Source organism: Aotus nancymaae, unplaced genomic scaffold (genome assembly GCF_030222135.1).
Source record: "Aotus nancymaae isolate 86718 unplaced genomic scaffold, 86718_ANA_hifiasm-v0.15.2.pri h1tg000044l, whole genome shotgun sequence".
In the NCBI taxonomy this organism is placed as follows: Eukaryota; Metazoa; Chordata; class Mammalia; order Primates; family Aotidae; genus Aotus; species Aotus nancymaae.
In genome coordinates, this window is record NW_026988458.1 from 123949 (window position 1) to 144047 (window position 20099).

The 20099-nt window shown below is 42.8% G+C and overlaps 1 protein-coding gene across 1 annotated transcript in view; it reads right to left on the reverse strand.

Annotated features, from left to right (window-relative positions):
- Window positions 1-6105: 6105 nt before the first annotated feature.
- Window positions 6106-20099, reverse strand: part of CDC16 (cell division cycle 16) — a 44302-nt gene continuing 30308 nt past the window's right edge. Inside the window, exons 14-18 of the mRNA XM_064361816.1 lie at window positions 18448-18511; window positions 15679-15740; window positions 14618-14753; window positions 12365-12455; window positions 6106-6596 (exon numbers count right to left, since the gene is read on the reverse strand). Of these exons, the coding sequence (XP_064217886.1) occupies window positions 6337-6596; window positions 12365-12455; window positions 14618-14753; window positions 15679-15740; window positions 18448-18511 (613 nt within the window). The 3' untranslated portion in view covers window positions 6106-6336. The remainder of the gene's footprint in view (window positions 6597-12364; window positions 12456-14617; window positions 14754-15678; window positions 15741-18447; window positions 18512-20099) is intronic.

Here is a 20099-nt window from a genome sequence, read left to right on the forward strand (position 1 = left end):
CCTGGGGATGCTCAAGAAAAGAACGCTATTATTGTTCTGCTTCAGAAGGTAGAAATACAGGGAATACACTTTAGATAGGGTAAGACAAAAAGTTTTGTGTTCAAGGCAGCACTTCGGTTGCCTGAATATTCACTTCTGGGTAATGCCTAATTCGTTAATGATGCTGTGAATAGATGTTTTGTAAAAACTATACTTTTTTTTTTTTTTATGAAAAAGAGTAATGTGTCCTCTGATGTTAGGACTAGGAGAGTTTGAAAAAAGGACTTTAAACAAATGAAGCATGTAATCCTATCTCTTTATTAGAATGATGAAAAGAATGGGGGTGTTCTCTGCTTACCTAGGAGTCATAACAAAACTCTTTTGCTAATCACAGTGAATAGGTTAAAAAAAAGTTTAAAGATTACAGATTTGGTAAAACTGTCTTGTATCACCTTTTTAAAATAAAAATTTTTAACATATCTTTTCAGGCTGGGTGCTATGGCTAACGCCTATAATCCCAGCACTTGGGGAGGCTGAACCGGGTGCATCACTTGAGGTCAGTAGTTCAAGATCAGCCTGGCCAACATTTGGTAGAGATGGGTGTGGTGGAATGACCATCTCTACTAAAATTAGAGATGGCTAATTTTATAGCCATCTATGCTAAAAATTAGCTGCGTGTCATGGCATGAGCCTGTAATCCCAGCTACTCGGGAGGCTGAGACAGGAGAATTGCTTGAGCCCAGGAGGTGGAGATTGCAGTGAGCCAATATCATGCCACTGCACTCCAGCCAGGGCAACACAGTGAGACTCTGTCTCAAAAAACACAACAAATTTTAACGTATCTTTTCACAAAATCAATCAGCAGTCAAATGTGTAAAACTATGTAAGAAATTTTCCTTCTTGACTGCAGTAAATGGGGCATTTCCATCTGTTCTATCATGGCTGATTTCAGATGTTTCTACAAAACAGGTAATCTAGCTGTGACATATTTTAAATCTCATTACTGATAGACACTTGCTTATTTCACAGATTCAGTTTTCAATCTTATGTGAGAAAATTGCGGCTGATGTTAAAACAATAGAATGAAAACAGGCCAGGAGAGCCTATTACATTTACCAACAGTTCAAAGGATACGTCACCAAATTAGTATGTGAGAAAATAGGTAAAATTCAAATTCTTTACCTTATACACACCAGGAGGTAGAAGTTATAAAGAAGAGTGGATCACATTTATTTTATAGAACACAATTATAACTTAGCTCCAACAACTGTTCAATTCTTTGGGCTTTTTAAAGCGTCACAAAATGTATTAATAGTCAGCTGAGTTTATTATCTTAAATACTATGACTTTCAAAAGTTTAAATGAATTTTGATAAGTACTATAAATTTTGTATGACTATCATGTACATATATTTTTTGAGATGGAGTCTTGCTCTTGTCGCCCAGGCTGGCGTGCAGTGGCACAATCTTGGCTCACAGTAACCTCCGCCTCCCAGGTTCAAGTGATTCTCCTGCCTCAGCCTCCCGAGTTCAAGCAATTGTCCTGCCTCAGCCTCCCGAGTAGCTGGGATTACAGGCACCTGCCACCATGCCTGGCTAATTTTTGTGTTTTTTTTTTAGTAGAGATGGGGTTTCACCATGTTGTTCAGGCTGGCCTCAGACTCGTGACCTCGTGATCTGCCCGCCTCGGCCTCCCAAAGTGCTGGGATTACAGGTGTGAGCCACCGCACCCGGCCAGCTATAGTTTTTTTTTTTTTTAATATATGACTAATAGCTATAGTTTAAAAAAACAGAAGTGAGGTCACAGAAAATAGCAGGGCAGGAAGCTTCAGGGATTGATTGGTTCTTCCACCAAAACCATTAAGCAGGACAAAAAAATTGGCAGAATCAACTGTCACCTAATCAGATGCTTATTGCAACCAAGGGCAGGCTTGATGATGCAGAGGCTGCAGCTCTTTGGTAAGAAGGTGGTGTGGGTGGAGAGTCTACCTACCTGCTACAGCCTGTTCTCAGCGAGGACCCTGTGCATGTGGTCAGTGTGGTGGTGCCCTGGGAGACCAGCATAGATGCATGCCTTTGTTTCCACCCTGTCAGGCTGCAGCAATTTCCCCAGTACCATCAGAAAATTTAGAGACACGTTTTTTTTTTAAAAAAAGATCCAGATACTGAACCCAGCGTGGGTACTCGGGCCTGTAATCCCAGCATTTCGGGAGGCTGAGGCGAGAGGATCGCTGGAGCCCTGGAGTTCGAGACTAGCCTGGGTAACATAGTGAGACCCCGTCTCTACAGAAATAAAAATAAATAAATTAGCCAGGCATGGTGGTGCATTCCTGTAGTCTTAACAACTCGGGAGGCTGAGGCAAGAGACTCCCTTGAGCCCAGGAGTTGGAGCCTGTAGTGAGCTGACTGTGCCACTGCACTCTAGCCTAAGTAACAGAGTTAGACCCCAACTCGAAGAAAAGATCCAGACATTTAAGGAAGTCTGTCAGGTTACAGACTGACCAGAGAGACAATAAAAAGATCAGTGAATTTTCTAAGTTATTTTGCAAAGTCTGTATTCCTGAACTAATACCTGGGCTTCCTCAGTGACAGTTTCTGTCATACTCCTTTTTTCACAAAAGTCAGCCATATTTTCCATTTTATTTGTGTGCTTTGTAATTTTGTATTGAGGACTGTTTGAATATGACATAGTAGCTCTGGAAATTAGATTATCCCTCTCCTCAGGCACTGGTTCTGTTACTTGTTGAGGGCTGCAGTTCATTTGTATAGTGAATTTTCTAAGTTATTTTTGCAAAGTCTGTATTCCTGAAGTCATCTCCATAGCCTAAGAAGTGCAAGATGAAACAGCAAGTGCCGACTGAGAAGCCATCCAGACGGTCTAACAAAGATGATAATGAAGGTGGCTTCATTAAACAGCAGGCGTTCGATGCAGACAAAATAGCCTTACATTGGAATACGATGCCATCTAGGACTTTCACAGCTGAAGTCAATGCCTTGTTTCAAAGAATAGGCTAACTTGCTGGGGACTAATGCAGTTAGCGGCTTTAAACTAAAGCCAGTGCTCATTCACATTGTGAAGAAAATCTGAGAGCTAAGTCTACTCTGCCTGTCCTCTATGAACAGAAAGAATATGGATGACAGCACAGCTGTTTACAGTAGAGTTTACTATTGTAAGCCTACCCTTAAGACTTACTGTTCAGAAAAAAAATTCTTTTCAAAATACCACCGCTCATTGCCAGGCGCGGTGGCTCATGCCTATAATCCCAGCAGTTTAGGAGGCCTAGGCGGGCGGATCACAAGATCAGGAGTTCAAGAACCCTGTCTCTACTAAAAATACAGAAATTAGTTAGACGTGGTGGTACACATCTGTAATCCCAGCTATTCAATTCAGGAGGCAGAGGCAGGAAAATTGCTTGAACCTGGGAGGCGGAGGTTGTGGTGAGCCGAGATTGTGCCACTGCACTCCAGCCTGGGTGACAGAGTGAGACTCCATCTCAAAAAAAAAAAAACCCAAAATATTACTGCTCATTGACAATCCTGACAGTGGACCTGGACAGCCATAAGCCCTGAGGGAGATGCACAAGATAAATGCTGTTTACATGCTGCTAATACAATCTGTCCTGCAGCTCATGGATCAAGGAGTCATTTTGAATTTCAAGTCTTATTTTTTAGGAAATACATTTTGTAAGGCCATAGCTGCCACAGAGAGATTCCTCTAATGGATCTGCACAAAAAACACAGAAAACCTTCTGGAAAGGATTCACCATTCTAAATGCCATTAAGAACATTTGTGATTCATGAGAGGAGGTCAAAATGGGAGTTTGGAAGAAGTTGATTCCAACCCTCATGAATGACTTTAAAGAATTTCAAGACCTCAGTGAAGGAAGAAATTGCAGCATGTGGTGATAACAGCAAGATAATTAAAATTAGAAGTGGAGCTGCGTGTGGTGGTGTGTGCCTGTAATCCCAGCTACTTGGAAGGCTGAAGTGGGAGGGCTGCCTGAGCCCAGGAGTTCGAGACTAGCCTGGGCTATGGAGCCTGAAGATGTGACTGAATTGCTACAATCTCATGATAAAACATTAATAGATAAAGAGTTCTTCTCTATGGATGAGCACAGAAAATAGTTACTCAAAATGGAATCTACTCCTGGTGAAGATACTGTGAACACTGTTGAAAAGTTGACAAAGCAGCATCAGAGTTGGAGGATTAACTCCAATTTTGAAAGACAGTCTACTGTAATCTGGTGTCAAACAGCACAGAGAAATCTTTCAAGAAAGGAAGTCGATCAATGCAGCCAACTTCACTCTTATTTTAAGAAATTGCCACAGTCACCCCAGCCTTCAGCAACCATCATCAGCCATCCACATGGAGGCAAGACCCTCCATCAGCTACAAGATTACAACTTCCTAAAGGGTTAGATGATCATTAGCTTTTTTTTTTTTTTTTGAGACGGAGTTTCGCTCTTGTTACCCAGGCTGGAGTGCAATGGCGTGATCTCGGCTCACCGCAACCTCCGCCTCCTGGGTTCAGGCAATTCTCCTGCCTCAGCCTCCCGGGTAGCTGGGATTACAGGCATGCGCCACCATGCCCAGCTAATTTTTGTATTTTTAGTAGAGATGGGGTTTCACCTTGTTGACCAGGATGGTCTCGAGCTCTTGACCTTGTGATCCACCTGCCTTGGCCTCCCAAAGTGCTGGGATTATAGGCGTGAGCCACTTTCCTGCCCATTAGCATTTTTTTTAACAATAAAGTTGTTTTATCTTTTTTGAGACAAAAGTCTCTGTTGCTCAGACTGGAGTGTAGTGGTGTGATTTCTCCATCACCCAGGCTGGAGTGCAGTGGCCCAATCTTGGCTCACAGCAACCTCCACCTCCCGGGTTCAAGCGAATCTCCTGCTTCAGCCTCCTGAGTAGCTGGGATTACAGGTGCATTTTTAGTAGAGACGGGATTTCACCATGTTGGTCAGGCTGGGAAAGTATTTTTAAATTAAGGTATGTACATTGTTTTTTGGATGTATGCTATTACATACTTAATAGGCTACAGGCTTAATATGCACTGGGAAACCAAAGAATTTCTGAAACTTGTTTTAATGTGATATTTGCTTTATTCCACCAGTTTGGAACCAAACCTGCAGTGTCCCCGAGGTATGCCTGTAAGTACACGAGTCCATACTGGTAAATGACTGAATAAACAGGAGAGAAGAAACAAATCTTCAAGAACAGGAACATGCACAGATACTGCCCTCTCCAGGGGTTGGAGCTTAAACCTCCTCAACCCATAGAGTATGGACAGGGAACAACAGGAAATTAACAGTGGAGAAACCTGGCAGACACCACTGTGACCAGGTGACCAAGGTCAGCACTGCCTGGGAGAGGTCTTGTGGTGGTCACAACCACACAGTAGGATGTGATGAGAAAGGCGCTTGAGAAACACATCAAACGAACCCAAATTGAGAGACATTCTACAGACTACCTGGGCAGTACTCCTCAAAACTGTCAAGGTCATGAAAAACAAGGAAGTCCAAGAAATTGTCACAGGCTACAGAACGCAAAGGAGACAGGATGACTAAATGCAGTACATGCCTGGATGGGACTCTGGGACAGAAAGCAGACATTAGGGAAAAACTGGTGAAATCCAAATACAGTCTGGATTTTAGTTAATGGTAACTACAATGTTGGTTGCTTAGTCATGACAAATGTTCCCTAGGCTTGGTGGCTCACGCTTGTAATCCCAGCAATTTGGGAGGCTGAGGTAGGTGGATCACGAGGTCAGGAGTTCAAGAACAGCCTGGCCAACATAGTGAAACCCCGTCTCTACTAAAACCACAAAAATTAGCTGGGCATAGTGGTGGGTGCCTGTAATCCCTGCTACTCGGGAGGCTGAGGCAGGAGAATTGTTTGAATCCAGGAGGCGGAGATTGCAGTGAGCCGAGATCGTACCACTGCACTCTAGCCTGGGTAACAGGGTAAGACTCTGTCTCAAAAAAAAAAAAAAAAAAAAAAAATGGGGGGAGCTAGGTGAGGGGCACACAGAAGGCCTCTGTACTATTTTGGCAATTTTTCTGTAAATCTAAAATTAGTCCAAAATAAAAGTTTATTGAAAATGAAAAAAAAAAAAGACATAATAGATGGTTTACCTTCTTTATTCCACTATGTTTAACTATTTGTAGGTTCAGAGAATCAGAACACATCTGTTGCAAAGGTGTGCGATCCAGTCTCTTAAGGCGGGCCTCTGTTCCTAAATGTAGAGAGGCAGTTTGGAGTCACGTTAGGAAGTGGGAAATTCTTAAGCCATGGAAAGGATGTGAGGGAATACTAACCTACACTGGGACAGCGGGACCAGGAACACTGACTGGAGTCACGTGCTATGGTCCGACATGGATGTCTCTAACATCATGTCACTTTCATTCATTTCAATTTCAAAGGTTTCTTCCAAGGAAGGTCTGGAATCAGGAGTTTTCCTTGAGGTTTCCAATGGCGTAAGCCCCGTTTCTTCTGCAGTCTGTTTTTCTACTTCAAATTCCCTGAAATCCCAGGGAGGTGAAATAATGTTTTTTAGTGTCTTCATTGTATGCACATCAAAGTCATAACATTTTAATTTGTCTTTAATATCTGCTCCTAAAAAGAAATACTATAATTAGAATAAAAGAAGAAATTTCATCATTTATCTATAATTTTCATTGTTATATAACACCATTTCTATCATTTAAGTCATATTATACTAATTAGAATAAAATACGAAATGCCATCATTTATCTATCATTTCCATCATTATGTACCATCTCTATCATTTAAGTCAGATTATACTATTAATAGCACACATGTTGAGAGCAGAATGAAAACAACATTCCAATCTTTTTCTTCTTTTTCATTTGTTTTCCACCATTCTCAAAAGAGGTGTCAGAAGACTTTTAGAAGCACATGTAGTCTCGACAGCTGCCCTGTTTCCAAGGCCTCCTAAATACGGATGAGGCCCGTGGGCAACTTTTTTCTCAGCTGTTACAGGTAAGAACTGTGTTGTGCTGTGCCCACTGGGTATAGTCTCCAATCTTATGCATACAGAAGCCACAATGAAATAAAATCCATTTCCCATATATTAAAACCTTAAGGTTAATACAGATTTGAACAGATCCGAACAGATGTATTAAGTTCAATCATTTGACATAAACAAAGTGATAGTTTTACACAGTTCAAACCAATAGCTTTCAGGAATAGGTATTTTGGCAGATAATGACATGCAAACTTTCTAAAAATAAAAACGGCATGAATGATAAATCTCTGCGAGGTCAGGGAAACGTCTGTCTGACTCATTATCAACTCTCCAGCCCTTACTTAGCTTCCTATGAACTTCCCACCTTTGAAACTAAGGCTCAGATTTGCCTTCCTCACCACCGGGCTGTGATGGGGCAGAGCTAAGGCTTCAACCCACCATCTCTTTGTTTTTCAAAATGGAGCTAAAACCAAGCAGCAAGTGTGAATCCTCTTAAGCACAGGGCTGAATGAACCCTTATGTACATGCACCCCACACAAATACGGCCAGAGGGGCATAGGACACTACATCTCCTCAAGACCAATCTGTGCCCACTCCTGGTCAATACTCCCAGCTACTCGGACTCTTCTATCACTACCAATTAATTTTGTTCATTACTGACTGACATGGTTTGGATCTGTGTCCCCATGAAATCTCAGGTTGAACTGTAATCCCCAATGTTGGAGGTGGGAGGATCATGGAGGCAGTTTCTCCTGAATGGTCAGCACCATCCTCTCGCTGCTGTTCTTGTCATAGTGTGTTCTGGTTGTTTAAAGTACGTAGCACCTCCTCCCTTTCTAATTCCTCCTGCTCCGGATATGTGAAGTGCTGGCTCCCTACTTTGCTTTCCGCCATGATTTCAGGTTTCCTGAGGCCTCCCCAGAAGCCAAGCAGATGCCAGCATCATGCTTCCTGTACAGACTGCAGAACTGTGAGCCTATTACACTTCTTTTCTTACAAATTACCCAGGCTCAGGTATTTCTTTATAGCAATGCGAGAATGAACTGATACACTAATCTTCCTATAAATGGAAGCAATTAGTACATTTTCTATATTTTTTGTCAAAAACCTGTGAAATTCAAATGATTCAGTAGTCTTTCAAGGAACAGAGTATTCTGCTGTATGAACATACCACAGTTTACTTCTCCTCTCTCCTACTGCTGGACACTTGAGTCATTTCCAGTTAGGTGCTATAATGAATAAAGCCATGAATACTCTTGTTTGTGACCTTTAGTGAACAGAAGCACTTGCTTCCGTTGGGCTTATACCTGGGAGAACTGCTACATCATAAGATCAGTATGGTCAGTCATCACCCTAATACCCACCCCAATGAATCACACCACCCCCCACCCACATCAACTCTCAGCTTAGGAGACTCGCACTGATGGAACAGAACGTGATGGAAGTGATGTTATGCAACTTTGAATTTTCAAGCGGTCTTGACATCATGCTACAAAGAAGCCTAAGATGAAAGCCCACAGAGACAGACTCAGCACCCAAGCTGAGCTCCTCTACTGCAGCATGATACCATTTTAGACCATCTGCCCAGTCAAGCATCTGCTGACCACAGCCGCATGAGTAAACCTAGATGAGACCTGCACGAGTCACTCAACCCACAGAACTGTAAAAGTAATACATTGTTGTTGGTTGAGGTTTTGGAGTGGTTTGTTAGGCAGCGGTAGATAACTGATATAACAGGCTTAACTCTACTGTGATGTTAAGCAGTTTTCCACAAGTTTTATAGCCCACCAGTAGTCAATCTATGAGAGTTCCAGTTGCTCCACATCACACCAACACTACATACTGTCAGTATTTCTAATTTTTTTTTATTGAGACAGAGTCTCACTCTGTCGCCTAGGCTGGAGTGCAGTGGTGTGATCTTGGCTCACTGCAAGCTCCGCTCTCCAGGTTCAAGTGATTCTCCTGCCTCAGCCTCCTGAGGAGCTGGGATTACAGGTGCCTGCCACGGGGCCCAGCTAATTTTTGTATTTTTAGTAGAGATGGGGTTTCAACATCTTGGCCAGGCTGGTCTTGAACTCCTGAACTCGTGATCCACCCACCTTTGCCTCCCAAAGTGCTGGGATTACGGCATGAGCCACCACGCTCAGCCAGTATTTTAAATTTTTAGCCATTCTGGTGGGTGTGTACTGGTATCTCACTATGGTTTTATTTTTTACTACTTTTCCGACACAAGTTTTCACTCTGTTGCTCAGGCTGGAGTACAGTGGCGTGATCCCTGCAGCTTTGATCTCCTGGGATCCAGTGATCCTCCTGCCTCAGCCCTCCAAGCAGCTGGCACCAGAGGTGTGCACCAGTATCACTATGGTTTTAATTTCTTTTCCCTGAGAAGTAATGATGTTGAGGGCCTTTATTTGCTTCTTAACTGAGGCAGAATAGGGCTTGGAGACAGGGAGCCTTCACTTCAGCCTCTGATTGGCTACAGGTCAACCCTTAATTTGCAAAGGCTGTAACCCAACAGGAAACCCCTAAGGGTACTTAAACCCCAGAAGATTTGCGCCTGGGGCTCATCGGCTACTCGCTCAAGCCCGCCCCTACTGTCTGGTGTACTTCCACTTCAGTAAATCTGTGCTTTTGTCTTCCATTGCTTTGTGTGTTTTGTTCAATCTTTGTTCACCACGCCCAGAACCTGGACAACTTGCAGTCAAGACCTTCCACGACAATAACATATTTTGGCGAGCCAGTCAGGAGGTGAGCCCAAATTTGGGGATTTGTTTTTCTTTTCTTTTCCCCTTTTTCTTCTCTGTAGAGCCTTCATTTGTGGGCATGAGCTACAGCTATTTCCATGTGGGATCCCTCTGCTCCAAAGAGGGGAACCCTTTCCCCGCTCTCTTTCCCTTTCCAACTTGGGACCCTCAGTGGACCCTTTTTTGTCCAGAGTAGACAGACAAAAAAAATTATTTTGTCCAGAGTAGATGGACCTAAGCACAGGGGCACCTGCAGGTCTGGCTGGGGCCACTCTCCGGTGACAGTGAAAGGTTTCTGTGTGGAAGTGCCTGACCGCCACTGCCTGGTTTGGTTGAGGGACCAGAGTCCTTTTCTTATTTTCAGTCTTTCAGTGGCCATTTCCTAATTGCTCCTTGGTAACTGAGTGTAACTGGCCGGGGCCACACTCTGGTGTTACCTAAATTTCTTGAAGCTCCCTTGGAGGAATGAGAAAGAGAGCAACCAAGGCAGTAAATTATGATAAAGTAAGGAAGGTTACACGGGACAAGGAGAAAAATCCAGCCATGTTTCATGGCAGGCTAGAGGAAGACTTTAAACATATAACAGTCTGGATCCCTCCTCTCCCAAAGGCAATGTTGAGCCCTCTTTTATTCCTACTATTACTACTTTTGGTATAAATTTTTTCTTTTTTTTTGAGTCGGAGTCTTGCTCTGTCACCCAGGCTGGAGTGCAGTGGTGCAATCTTGGCTAACTTCGACCTTTGCCTCCCAGATTCAAGCTATTCTCCTGCCTCTGCCTCCGAGTAGCTGGGACTACAGGCACACGCTACCATGCCCAGCTAATTTTTTGGACTTTTAGTAGAGATGGGGTTTCACCGTGTTAGCCAGGATGGTCTCGATCTCCTGACCTCGTGATCCATGCGCCTTGGCCTCCAAAAATGCTAGGATTACAGGAGTGAGCCACCACGCCCAGCTAAATTTTCTTTTTTAGTGATTAGTCTATCTAGAAGTTTATATATTTTAGTGACTGTCATAAAGAAACAACCCACATTGTGTCATTTTCAAGCACACAGAAATGTATACGGCCTATAATTTTGATACTTTTCCATTATTTTTAAGATTATAAGGATGTAAAATACTGTTAATATATGTAAAACTACCACAATTCTTTTTTTATTTGAGATGGGAGTCTTGCTCTGTCACCCAGGCTGGAGTGCAGTGGTGCAATCTTGGCTTGCTGCAACCTTGGCCTCCTGGGTTCAGGTGATTCTCCTGCCTCAGCCTCCCAAGTAGCTGGGATTATAGGCTCGCACCACTATGCCTGGTTAGTTTTATTTTTTTATTTTTAGTAGAGGTGGGGTTTCACCACGTTGGCCAGGTTTGTCTTGAACTCCAAACTTCAGGTAATCTGCCTGCCTTAGCCTCCCAAAGTGCTGGGATTACAGGCATGAGTCACCACGCTCAGCCTAGATAGCTTCTTTTGAAGAGATTTTCTAAAATTTTGTCCAGAATAGGCTGGGCTCACACCTGTAATCTCAGCACTTTGGGAGGACAAGGCGGGTGGATCATCTGAGATCAGGAGTTCAAGACCAGCCTGGCCAACACGATGAAATCCCGTGTCTACTAAAAATCCAAAAAATTAACTGGGTGTGGTGGCAGGCGCCTGTAATCCCAACTACTCAGGAGACTGAAGCAGGAGAATCGCTTGAACCCAGGAGACAGAGATTGCAGTGAGCCGAGACTGCACCATTGTACTCCAGCCTGGGCAACAAGAATGAAACTCCATCTCAAAAAAAAAAAATTATTTTGTCCAGAGTAGATTCACTGCAGTTTCTTAGGTGTATTTCTCAATACGCTGACTCAATGTTTTAAAAGCACATAGAAATCTGAATACTGTTTAACCTCATGTATTCCTTTGTTTATAGATTGTTTAATATTTCTAAGGATTAAAGGCATCACAGACCCATGTAATATTCAGTAATATTAATAAAAATTGCGATATATAGGGATAGAACCCAACATATTCAGAGAAAAATTGTTAAATTTTACAGCTGTAGAGGAGGAAATGAAATCCGGGTTCTAAGTGGGCAGGAAAACTGTTTGCTCAGCGTGCCATGAGGCACCAGACAAGTGTATCAGTGACTGGCCACAGAGCGGGCAGATTTACAGGATGGTTAAAAGAGCGAGCTGGGGAGCCTAACGCTGTGAACATGTATTTTTAAACTGTGCTGTGCCTCAGTTTATTCAACTTTACAATGGGACTGTACTAATTTTTTGTTTTTCTTCTCAGTTGACTGGATTATTTCCCCAGTCTGTCTTCTTGCCACTCTTGACGCCCACATGAGAGGACTCAAGGTAATTTCTGACAGCCTGGGGCTCCTTGGGAGCTTCTTTTTCCATTACAGAAACAGATGGGTCCTTCTATAACCAAGTGCTTTACACATACTTGCATACAGCAAGTATTCAACTTTAAACTGAATGCATCCTTGGTGAGTCACTAACTCCCCACAGCATTGTTCTAATAAAATAAATGGAGTTTCTTATTTTTAATGCAGGACGAATGGTTAGAAAGATAAACTTTGAGCCTCAGATGAGAATGAGAAACAAAAACAGAGATATATGACAACCTAAAAAATGGAGTACAATACCAATAAGAATAATGATCACCTTACCGATATAAGCTTCAGAATCACCAATGTACATTTCGATGCAATGACCAAGCATTGTAACAGAAAACGTATCATCTCGCCTAAGACCAAGGGCCTGTCATAAAAGATTCAGCATGGTTATTAAAAGAAAATGTATTTCCTTCTCTTTTGTTTAGAAATACTATCACATTGATTCATTTCAAAAGATTCCAGGGCATCCAGGATCGGGGAAGGGGGCTACTAGCGGGGACAGAGCTCCACGACTGGCCATGAGCTGATGATTGTTGAAGCTGGGCATGGGTCATGGAGGTTCATCACACTATTCTATTTTCTTATGCTGGAAATCTACCCCAAAAAATAATTTAAAGAAAATTCTATCTTGGCTGGGCGCGGTGGCTCATGCCTGTAATCCCAGCACTTTGGGAGGCCGAAGTGGGTGGATCACCTGAGGTCAGGAATTTGAGAACAGCCTGGACAACATGGTGAAACCCTGTCTCTACTAAAAAATACAAAAATTAGCTGGGCGTGGTGGCAGGTGCCTGTAATCTCGGCTACTTGAGAGGCTGAGACAGGAGAATCACTTGAACTCAGGAGGTGGAGGTTGCGGTGAGCTGAGATTGTACCACTGCACTTTGGCCTGGGTAACAAGAATGAATTCTGTCTTAAAAAAAAAAAAAAAGGTCGGGCATGGTGGCTCAGGCCTGTAATTCCAGCACTTTGGAAGGCCAAGTTGGGTGGATTACGAGGTCAGGAGTTCAAGACCAGCCTGGCCAAGATGGTGAAACCCCATCTCTACTAAAAATACAAAAAAATTAGCTGGGCGTGGTGGCAGGTGCCTGTAATCCCAGCTACTCAGGAGGCTGAGGCAGGAGAATCGCGTGAACCTGGGGGGCAAAGGTTGCAGTGAGCCGAGATCGCACCATTGCACTCCAGCCTAGGCAACAGGAGCAAAAACTCTGTCTAAAAAAAACAAAACAAAACAAAAAAACTCCATACAGAGGTCTCTGAGCCTTCTATATTAATCAGATGACAGAAGAAAGGTAAATTATACAATACCCAAATATACATATTTAAAAGATCATACAGGACTAGAAAATGTGCTTAGTCCAAGTGTCTGATGAGGTCAGTACTCTGGTTACCATCATGGTACCTTCATGACTTCATCTATCCTCGAAATCTCTAAATAACTCTTGAAAATCAGTTACGAACCTATCATGAGTTTATCTTTGATAATTTTTCTCATATTTTATCTCTTTCTCCAAATACCATTAGTTCACTGATTCTAAGACCCACGCTTTCTCAAATTCAAACGTTCCTTCCCTTTTACCTGTGGTATCCTACCATTGCCATCAACCAGCCACCGCGGTGATGTGGGTAACCTTCCTGAACAGTGCGGACCTGGTGGTTATGTTGGCAGCACAGACTAGATCACAAACCATGTGAGGAACACTTAAACAGATACAGGAATTGCGGTTTTCTAAAAACCTTCTTCTGTTGACACTTTAGCAGACTGAGAGGGATGAGGGAGAGATTTGCAAAGCAGGTGTCTGTGGCTGGGAGGAAACCCAGAGTCAGGAACTGGGTGTGTGTGCTAACACCAGGGCACTATTTTGGGAAAACACAGAGACTGGCCCTCTGGGTTGAATATTGTAACCATTTATTTCACTTATATATACATTTTTATGTATATACCAGAATAATACAAATCTGCCTAAATATGTTCAAGAGTACTTTCTCTAAGTACAAGAAAATTAAGTGACAGGAAAAAATTATGTAAAAGTTTAACTGGCAGCACTTTTTTCTTTGTGGTCATCCTGCTTACTCGTGGTATCTTAAATTTGATGGAATATGGTACACAGATTAAGGAAAGGTTCTTTCCTTGTGACGACTGCAGAGGCTGTTTTGTTCATCTACTAAAGTGATCTAAGGGAATTAATTAGAGTCATGAACGGAAAATCTGGGAGTTCCCAAAGGGCCTACTGTGGACATATAACCCTGTGTTCCCAGTCCACACACAGCACTCAGATCACGGACAAGCGCCACTGGGCACCTGCACACCTCACTGCAAACACTGAGGGCAGGACTCATGCTTGTTTCTAATCTGATGAATATTGTACAACACCCACATGCTTTTCTCTGCAAAGAAAAAAATAAAACATAAGGTTGCCTAAAGAATATTAAAATAGTAAGTAAATATTACCAAGAGAAAATATTTTCAAAAAAAGAAAGTGGTCAATGTTAACCAGTTTTAAAATTATGTACAAAGAAAGGACATACTGTGTGGAAGTAGTCCACGGCATTTTCAAAGTTGCCCATCAGACTGTGGATATATCCGATAGCAGAGTAGGTGGATGCATTCTGAGGAATCAACACCAGCGCCTGGCGGTGGTAGTCCAAGGCCTCGGCGTACTTTCTGTGGGGGAGAACACAATTATTGGGTACAGTAAAAGCACTAAATCCCTAAGTCTAAGATGAGTGTTCATCCATACCAACACCTAAGAAACACTGTCTCAATGAGAACAGCAGTCTGGACTGGTGACTATCCTCCACACCTACCTACTCAATACGCCCTCTAAATGCATCCTCCAGGCCTGCTCCCTCTGCCGGCCGAGGGTGCTCCTGCAGGGATGTCCGCTGTATTCCTTTTGATGTTCAGTGGGACACTGCAACCAGAACCTCATCCCTGCCTCCTGGCTGTGTCCTTACCACACACCACCCTCTTAGGTGACAGTCAACGTCCCGTATCAGGGGGACATGACATGAAAGCAGCCAAGGAGTATTGCTTTAAGGTCCAAAAGACTTACTTAGAAAAGTGTTCCTCAAAGTTCTCTGGAATACCTGACTTGTAAAACCTTTTGTGAAAAAAATGTTTTATGCCCAATTAAACTTTGGAAAATGTTATAGCTCATAATACATGGTAAAGACTCAAAGAAATCCTGCAATAGAAACACTTGTTAAATCTTGAGTAACCTAAAATTGCCCAGACTCATTTAACCGAAAAATCAATTTTTCAACTGTCGCCTGTTTCTCACACCACAAAACCTCTAGCAGAAAACAATATAGATAGGATTTCGATTACATCTTACTGTCTTAATTCTTCCAAATTAATTTTGAATGCTAAATTTTCATCTAGAAAAAAGTAAAATTCTTAATGTGTTTCTAAAATAAAATTACACCAACAGAGATAAATAGTAAAAACCGATTTTGATGCTTATATCAGAGCAGCCAAGTACAAGAAAGCTGGTGGATCTCATGAAATAAAAATATGACAAAGCATTCAAAATTAAGTAAACTTCGAATCACAAAGTATATTTCTGAAAATGCTCTACTTCACTTACTTAAGTTTTCTGCAGACATGCCCCAAGTTGTTCAACAAAGGTTCCCATTTGTCAACTGTTACCTAAAACATAGCAACATCAAGCCCACGAGTTACATATGTCACTGTTCAGCCTGATTTGTTTGCACTGAATTATTTCACATCTTGCAAGCCGGGCTCTCTCCCAGTGTGTGCCTCCAGCACAGCGTAAGGCCAGGGTAACTGCTGGTTTATCTCCCCTACTTTCTTACTAGGAGACTTTCCGAGGATGCTGCTATTATTAGGACAAGTTTATCCAAGAGCCTATACCTGCTGGAGTTCAAATGAGTATCTGCAGCTCAGAGCTTTCCCTCAAACGCCAGACCTCTGTATCCATTTGCCTGCTAAATAATTCTACTTGGAAATGTTACAAGCACCACACCCATCTCTCCCGGGCTATCTCAGCCCCTGACCTCACCGCTTCCGAGTGCCCCTCCTGTGAGTGAATGGCACACCCACCCCCTTGACCCTCCCAAGAAGCACACCAGGGCTGGTTCCTTCTAATTCCTGGGCATAACTCCAACCTATTTAATCCTCACCTTCCTCATTAATAAAGTCAAATCTGGGCCCCAATCGTAAGTCTGACCAGGTTGTTTCCTTCTAAAATCCCGCCCACTCTCCTCAGGATAAGGCGCAAACTTGTCAACATCATTCTGGGCCCTTGGTGACCCACAACTTAACTCGCCTGGCCTACTCCTTGACATTCTCTGTGAACTCAACATCCAAGCCACACCGAATGAGCTCTAATTTTTGCAAACACTAAAATACTCCAGCCCTCATTTTTGCCTGGCTAATGTCTGATGACTTTCAGGACTGAGGTGCAAGTTGTAACCAAAGCCTCATTTCTGGTTGAACTGCCTTTCTCTATGGGCACCTTTAGGTCCCCAGCTGCACTGTATTTTCACTATCTACTTACTTATATGCCCCAGTGTATCTGAGGTCAGGAAATAGTAAACTCATTCCCTGCTGCATCCCAACACCTAGCTTAGTGCCTATGGCATGGCTGATGCTCATTAAATAATGTCAACTAAATGAATGAACAGACCTGAGCCACAGACTAACTTTATTGAGACCAGCTCTAGGAGGCACAGCCCAGGCGTATGAAAGACAAATCATTTAATGACTCTTAGGCATGACTGTTTCTCTTCATTGAAGTCAATATTTTCCCTTTATTCATATAACTTTTTAAAGGGCATTTTGACATTTCGATAGTATTGTGCTTTCATACTTAAAACCATTACTTTAAATTTCTGTAAGACTATAAAGTGCCTCTGAATCATCAAAGAATACAGGTTCAACGTGAAGTACGGTTCAGGAAGGTGCTTCTCAAACTTTTCTGTGCACGAGAACCACCTGGGCACCTTGCTAAAACTGCAGATTTTCATTTAGTTGGTCTGAGACTCTGCACTGCTAGCAGGCTTCCAGGTGATGCTGACGCTGCTAAGCCCGTCTGGGGAACAAGGCAGTCACATCCTAGAAAACTGACAAGGTGGCAAGTGGCAATCCCCTACTAAGGAAACACTCGATTATCCAGAACGACCAGAGACTGTGTGGCAGAGGCACCTGCTTCATATACACACGTGGGGAAATACACAGAAATAGCGCTTATACGTTCAGATGACATGAGAGACCAGAGTAAACAAGGCTGCGTCTATGGGGACAGGCAGGTCGCCTGGCAGAGAGGCAACGCTGTGTCTGTAACAGCAGAGAGAGCTAACAGCCAAGGGAGAGAAAACTGTGGGCAGGCGTGCACAAACAGGCACAGCAGGAAGCTGAGAAGTGAAAAGCAGAATAGAATGAAACCAAATGGGCATGAATAAATCAGAAGAGCGACACACAAACCTCTTACCTGTGCAAGTTTATGGTATCTAAAATTGTTACTGCTTTTTTTTTTTTGAGACGGAGTTTCGCTCTTGTTACCCAGGCTGGAGTGCAATGGCGCGATCTCGGCTCACCGCAACCTCCGCCTCCCGGGTTCAGGCAATTCTCCTGCCTCAGCCTCCTGAGTAGCTGGGATTACAGGCACGCGCCACCACGCCCAGCTAATTTTTTGTATTAGTAGAGACGGGGTTTCACCATGTTGACCAGGATGGTCTCGATCTTTTGACCTCGTGATCCACCCGCCTCGGCCTCCCAAAGTGCTGGGATTACAGGCGTGAGCCACCGCGCCCGGCCTTGTTACTGCTTTTAAGTAATATCAGTATATACACATCCTTGCTAGTTGTTAGGCTAACTCATAAGCACCAATTCATGGGGTACGTTGTTCATACAACAGAAGCAGTCAAATATTTCAAAATGGAAAGGCCCAAATACACACTGAGTATCCAGTAACAGCAACAAAAGGTGAATTTGAGAGATACCTGTCCCATCCCTGTTCTTTCAGAAGTGGGGCCTGCTGCTATAGTTTACCCTTCAGTCAAAGAGGCTCTCTGAAGTTCTAGTGGAGAAATATTACCTCAGACGCTACAGTGCCCAATAGTTTCCATGAACCATAGACTATTCCTAGCTTCAAATAATCATCCAGTCTATTCTGATGCCTCTCACATTTCAAAGCTAGAGCCCACTTAAGCAAACACCCAACACCTGCCCCTTAAATTAGGAAAAAAACTCCTTTCTTACATTAACAGCAGCTTGTTATGATAAATATCAGGTTATTATCTTCTAAGGCAAGAGAGACTGTGTTATTTTCCTCATTTAGCAGTAAACACATTCAGGGGTGTATATGTGTATTTACAGATAGTACAAAGAGTACCTCGTTCCCAATTGCTTTAATTTTTTCCAAAGCATCAAGAAACCATTTTTCAGCTGTTTTCCACCTAAAATAAAGGGGAAAACATTGCAGATTATTCAAAATTAGCGAATATACACTTAAAAAATTTTTGATTATCTTTCCAGTCGTACTGAAATGAAATGGGGTAAACTGCTGGAAATAATTATAAAAATTGAAAGTTAAGGTCACATAAATGATTAATATGGCATTAACACCAAGAATTCAAGACTTTAGGAGATATTTATGTTCTTCTTTTTTTTTTTTTGAGACGGAAATTTCGCTCTTGTTACCCAGGCTGGAGTGCAATGGCATGATCTCGGCTCACTGCAACCTCCGCCTCCTGGGTTCAGGCGATTCTCCTGCCTCAGGCTCCTGAGTAGCTGGGACTACGGGCACGCGCCACCATGCCCAGCTAATTTTTTGTATTTTTTTAGTAGAGACGGGGTTTCACCATGCTGACCAGGATGGTCTCGATCTCTTGACCTCGTGATCCAACCGCCTCGGCCTCCCAAAGTGCTGGGATTACAGGCGTGAGCCACCGCGCCCAGCTGTTCTTTTTTTGAGTCTCACTCTCACCCAGTATGGATTGCAGTGATGCGATCTTGGCTCACTGCAACCTCTGCCTCTCGGGTTCAAGTGACTCTCATGCCTCAGCCTCCTGACATAGCTGGGATTACAGGAGCACAACACCATGTCCAGGCAATTTCTATATTTTTAGTAGAGATGGGGCCTCACCATATTGTCCAGGCTGGTCTCAAGTGTCTGGCCTCAAGTAATATGCCTACCTCAGCCTCCCAAAGTGCTGGGATTACAGGCATGAGCCACTGCACCCAGCCAACCACAGTATTTATGTTCTATAAAGTCACTGTGTACACTGAGTCAGCAAATATTGAACTGCTATTCCCAGGGGAAATAGAGTTAGATTCCTGCAAATCTCTGGTCACATTTTCTCTAACTGATCAATGTGCAACCTTGTTTTATGTGGGTTTCTATTTAAAGACATCTTATTTGATACAAATTGTTGATTCATCAACGTTGAACTCAGGGCCAGCAGCACGTTATAACTGATGCCTGCCTGAATGAAGCTTCTCTAATACACGTGTTTCCTTTGTAAGATATGTCACAACACTAGATAGCATTTCACTAAGCTTAGGGATTATTTTAAACAGTGATATCACCAACAAAAAACACAAAAATGTGAAAACTGTGGCACTAGACAGACCACAAAAAGTACACTGGTTTATAGCTGAGCTGGGAAAAACGGCACAGCGTTGCCTCCTTAGACTCCAAGTGGGACTGTGTACGACAAAAGTCCCAGCTTTGCCTCAGCCCTGGGCCTGTCTGCCAATGGCTAGGGAAAGCTCCTTAGGAACTCATTTCGGGGTAACAAATTTCAGTGAGTAGGCAAATTCACAAATGCTGATGATTACTGCATTGCATTAAAACATTACTACTTAAAGCTTCAAACTTTTAAAAATACCTAAATCATTTTTTAGAACACATACATGCCATAAAAGACTCTAAAGTAGTATTAATACTAATTTACCATTTTAAAATTTTTGTATCATGAAATGCAAATCATTAGAAATTTTTCTCTTTGAATATAACATCAAATCACTTATTCTACTAATATC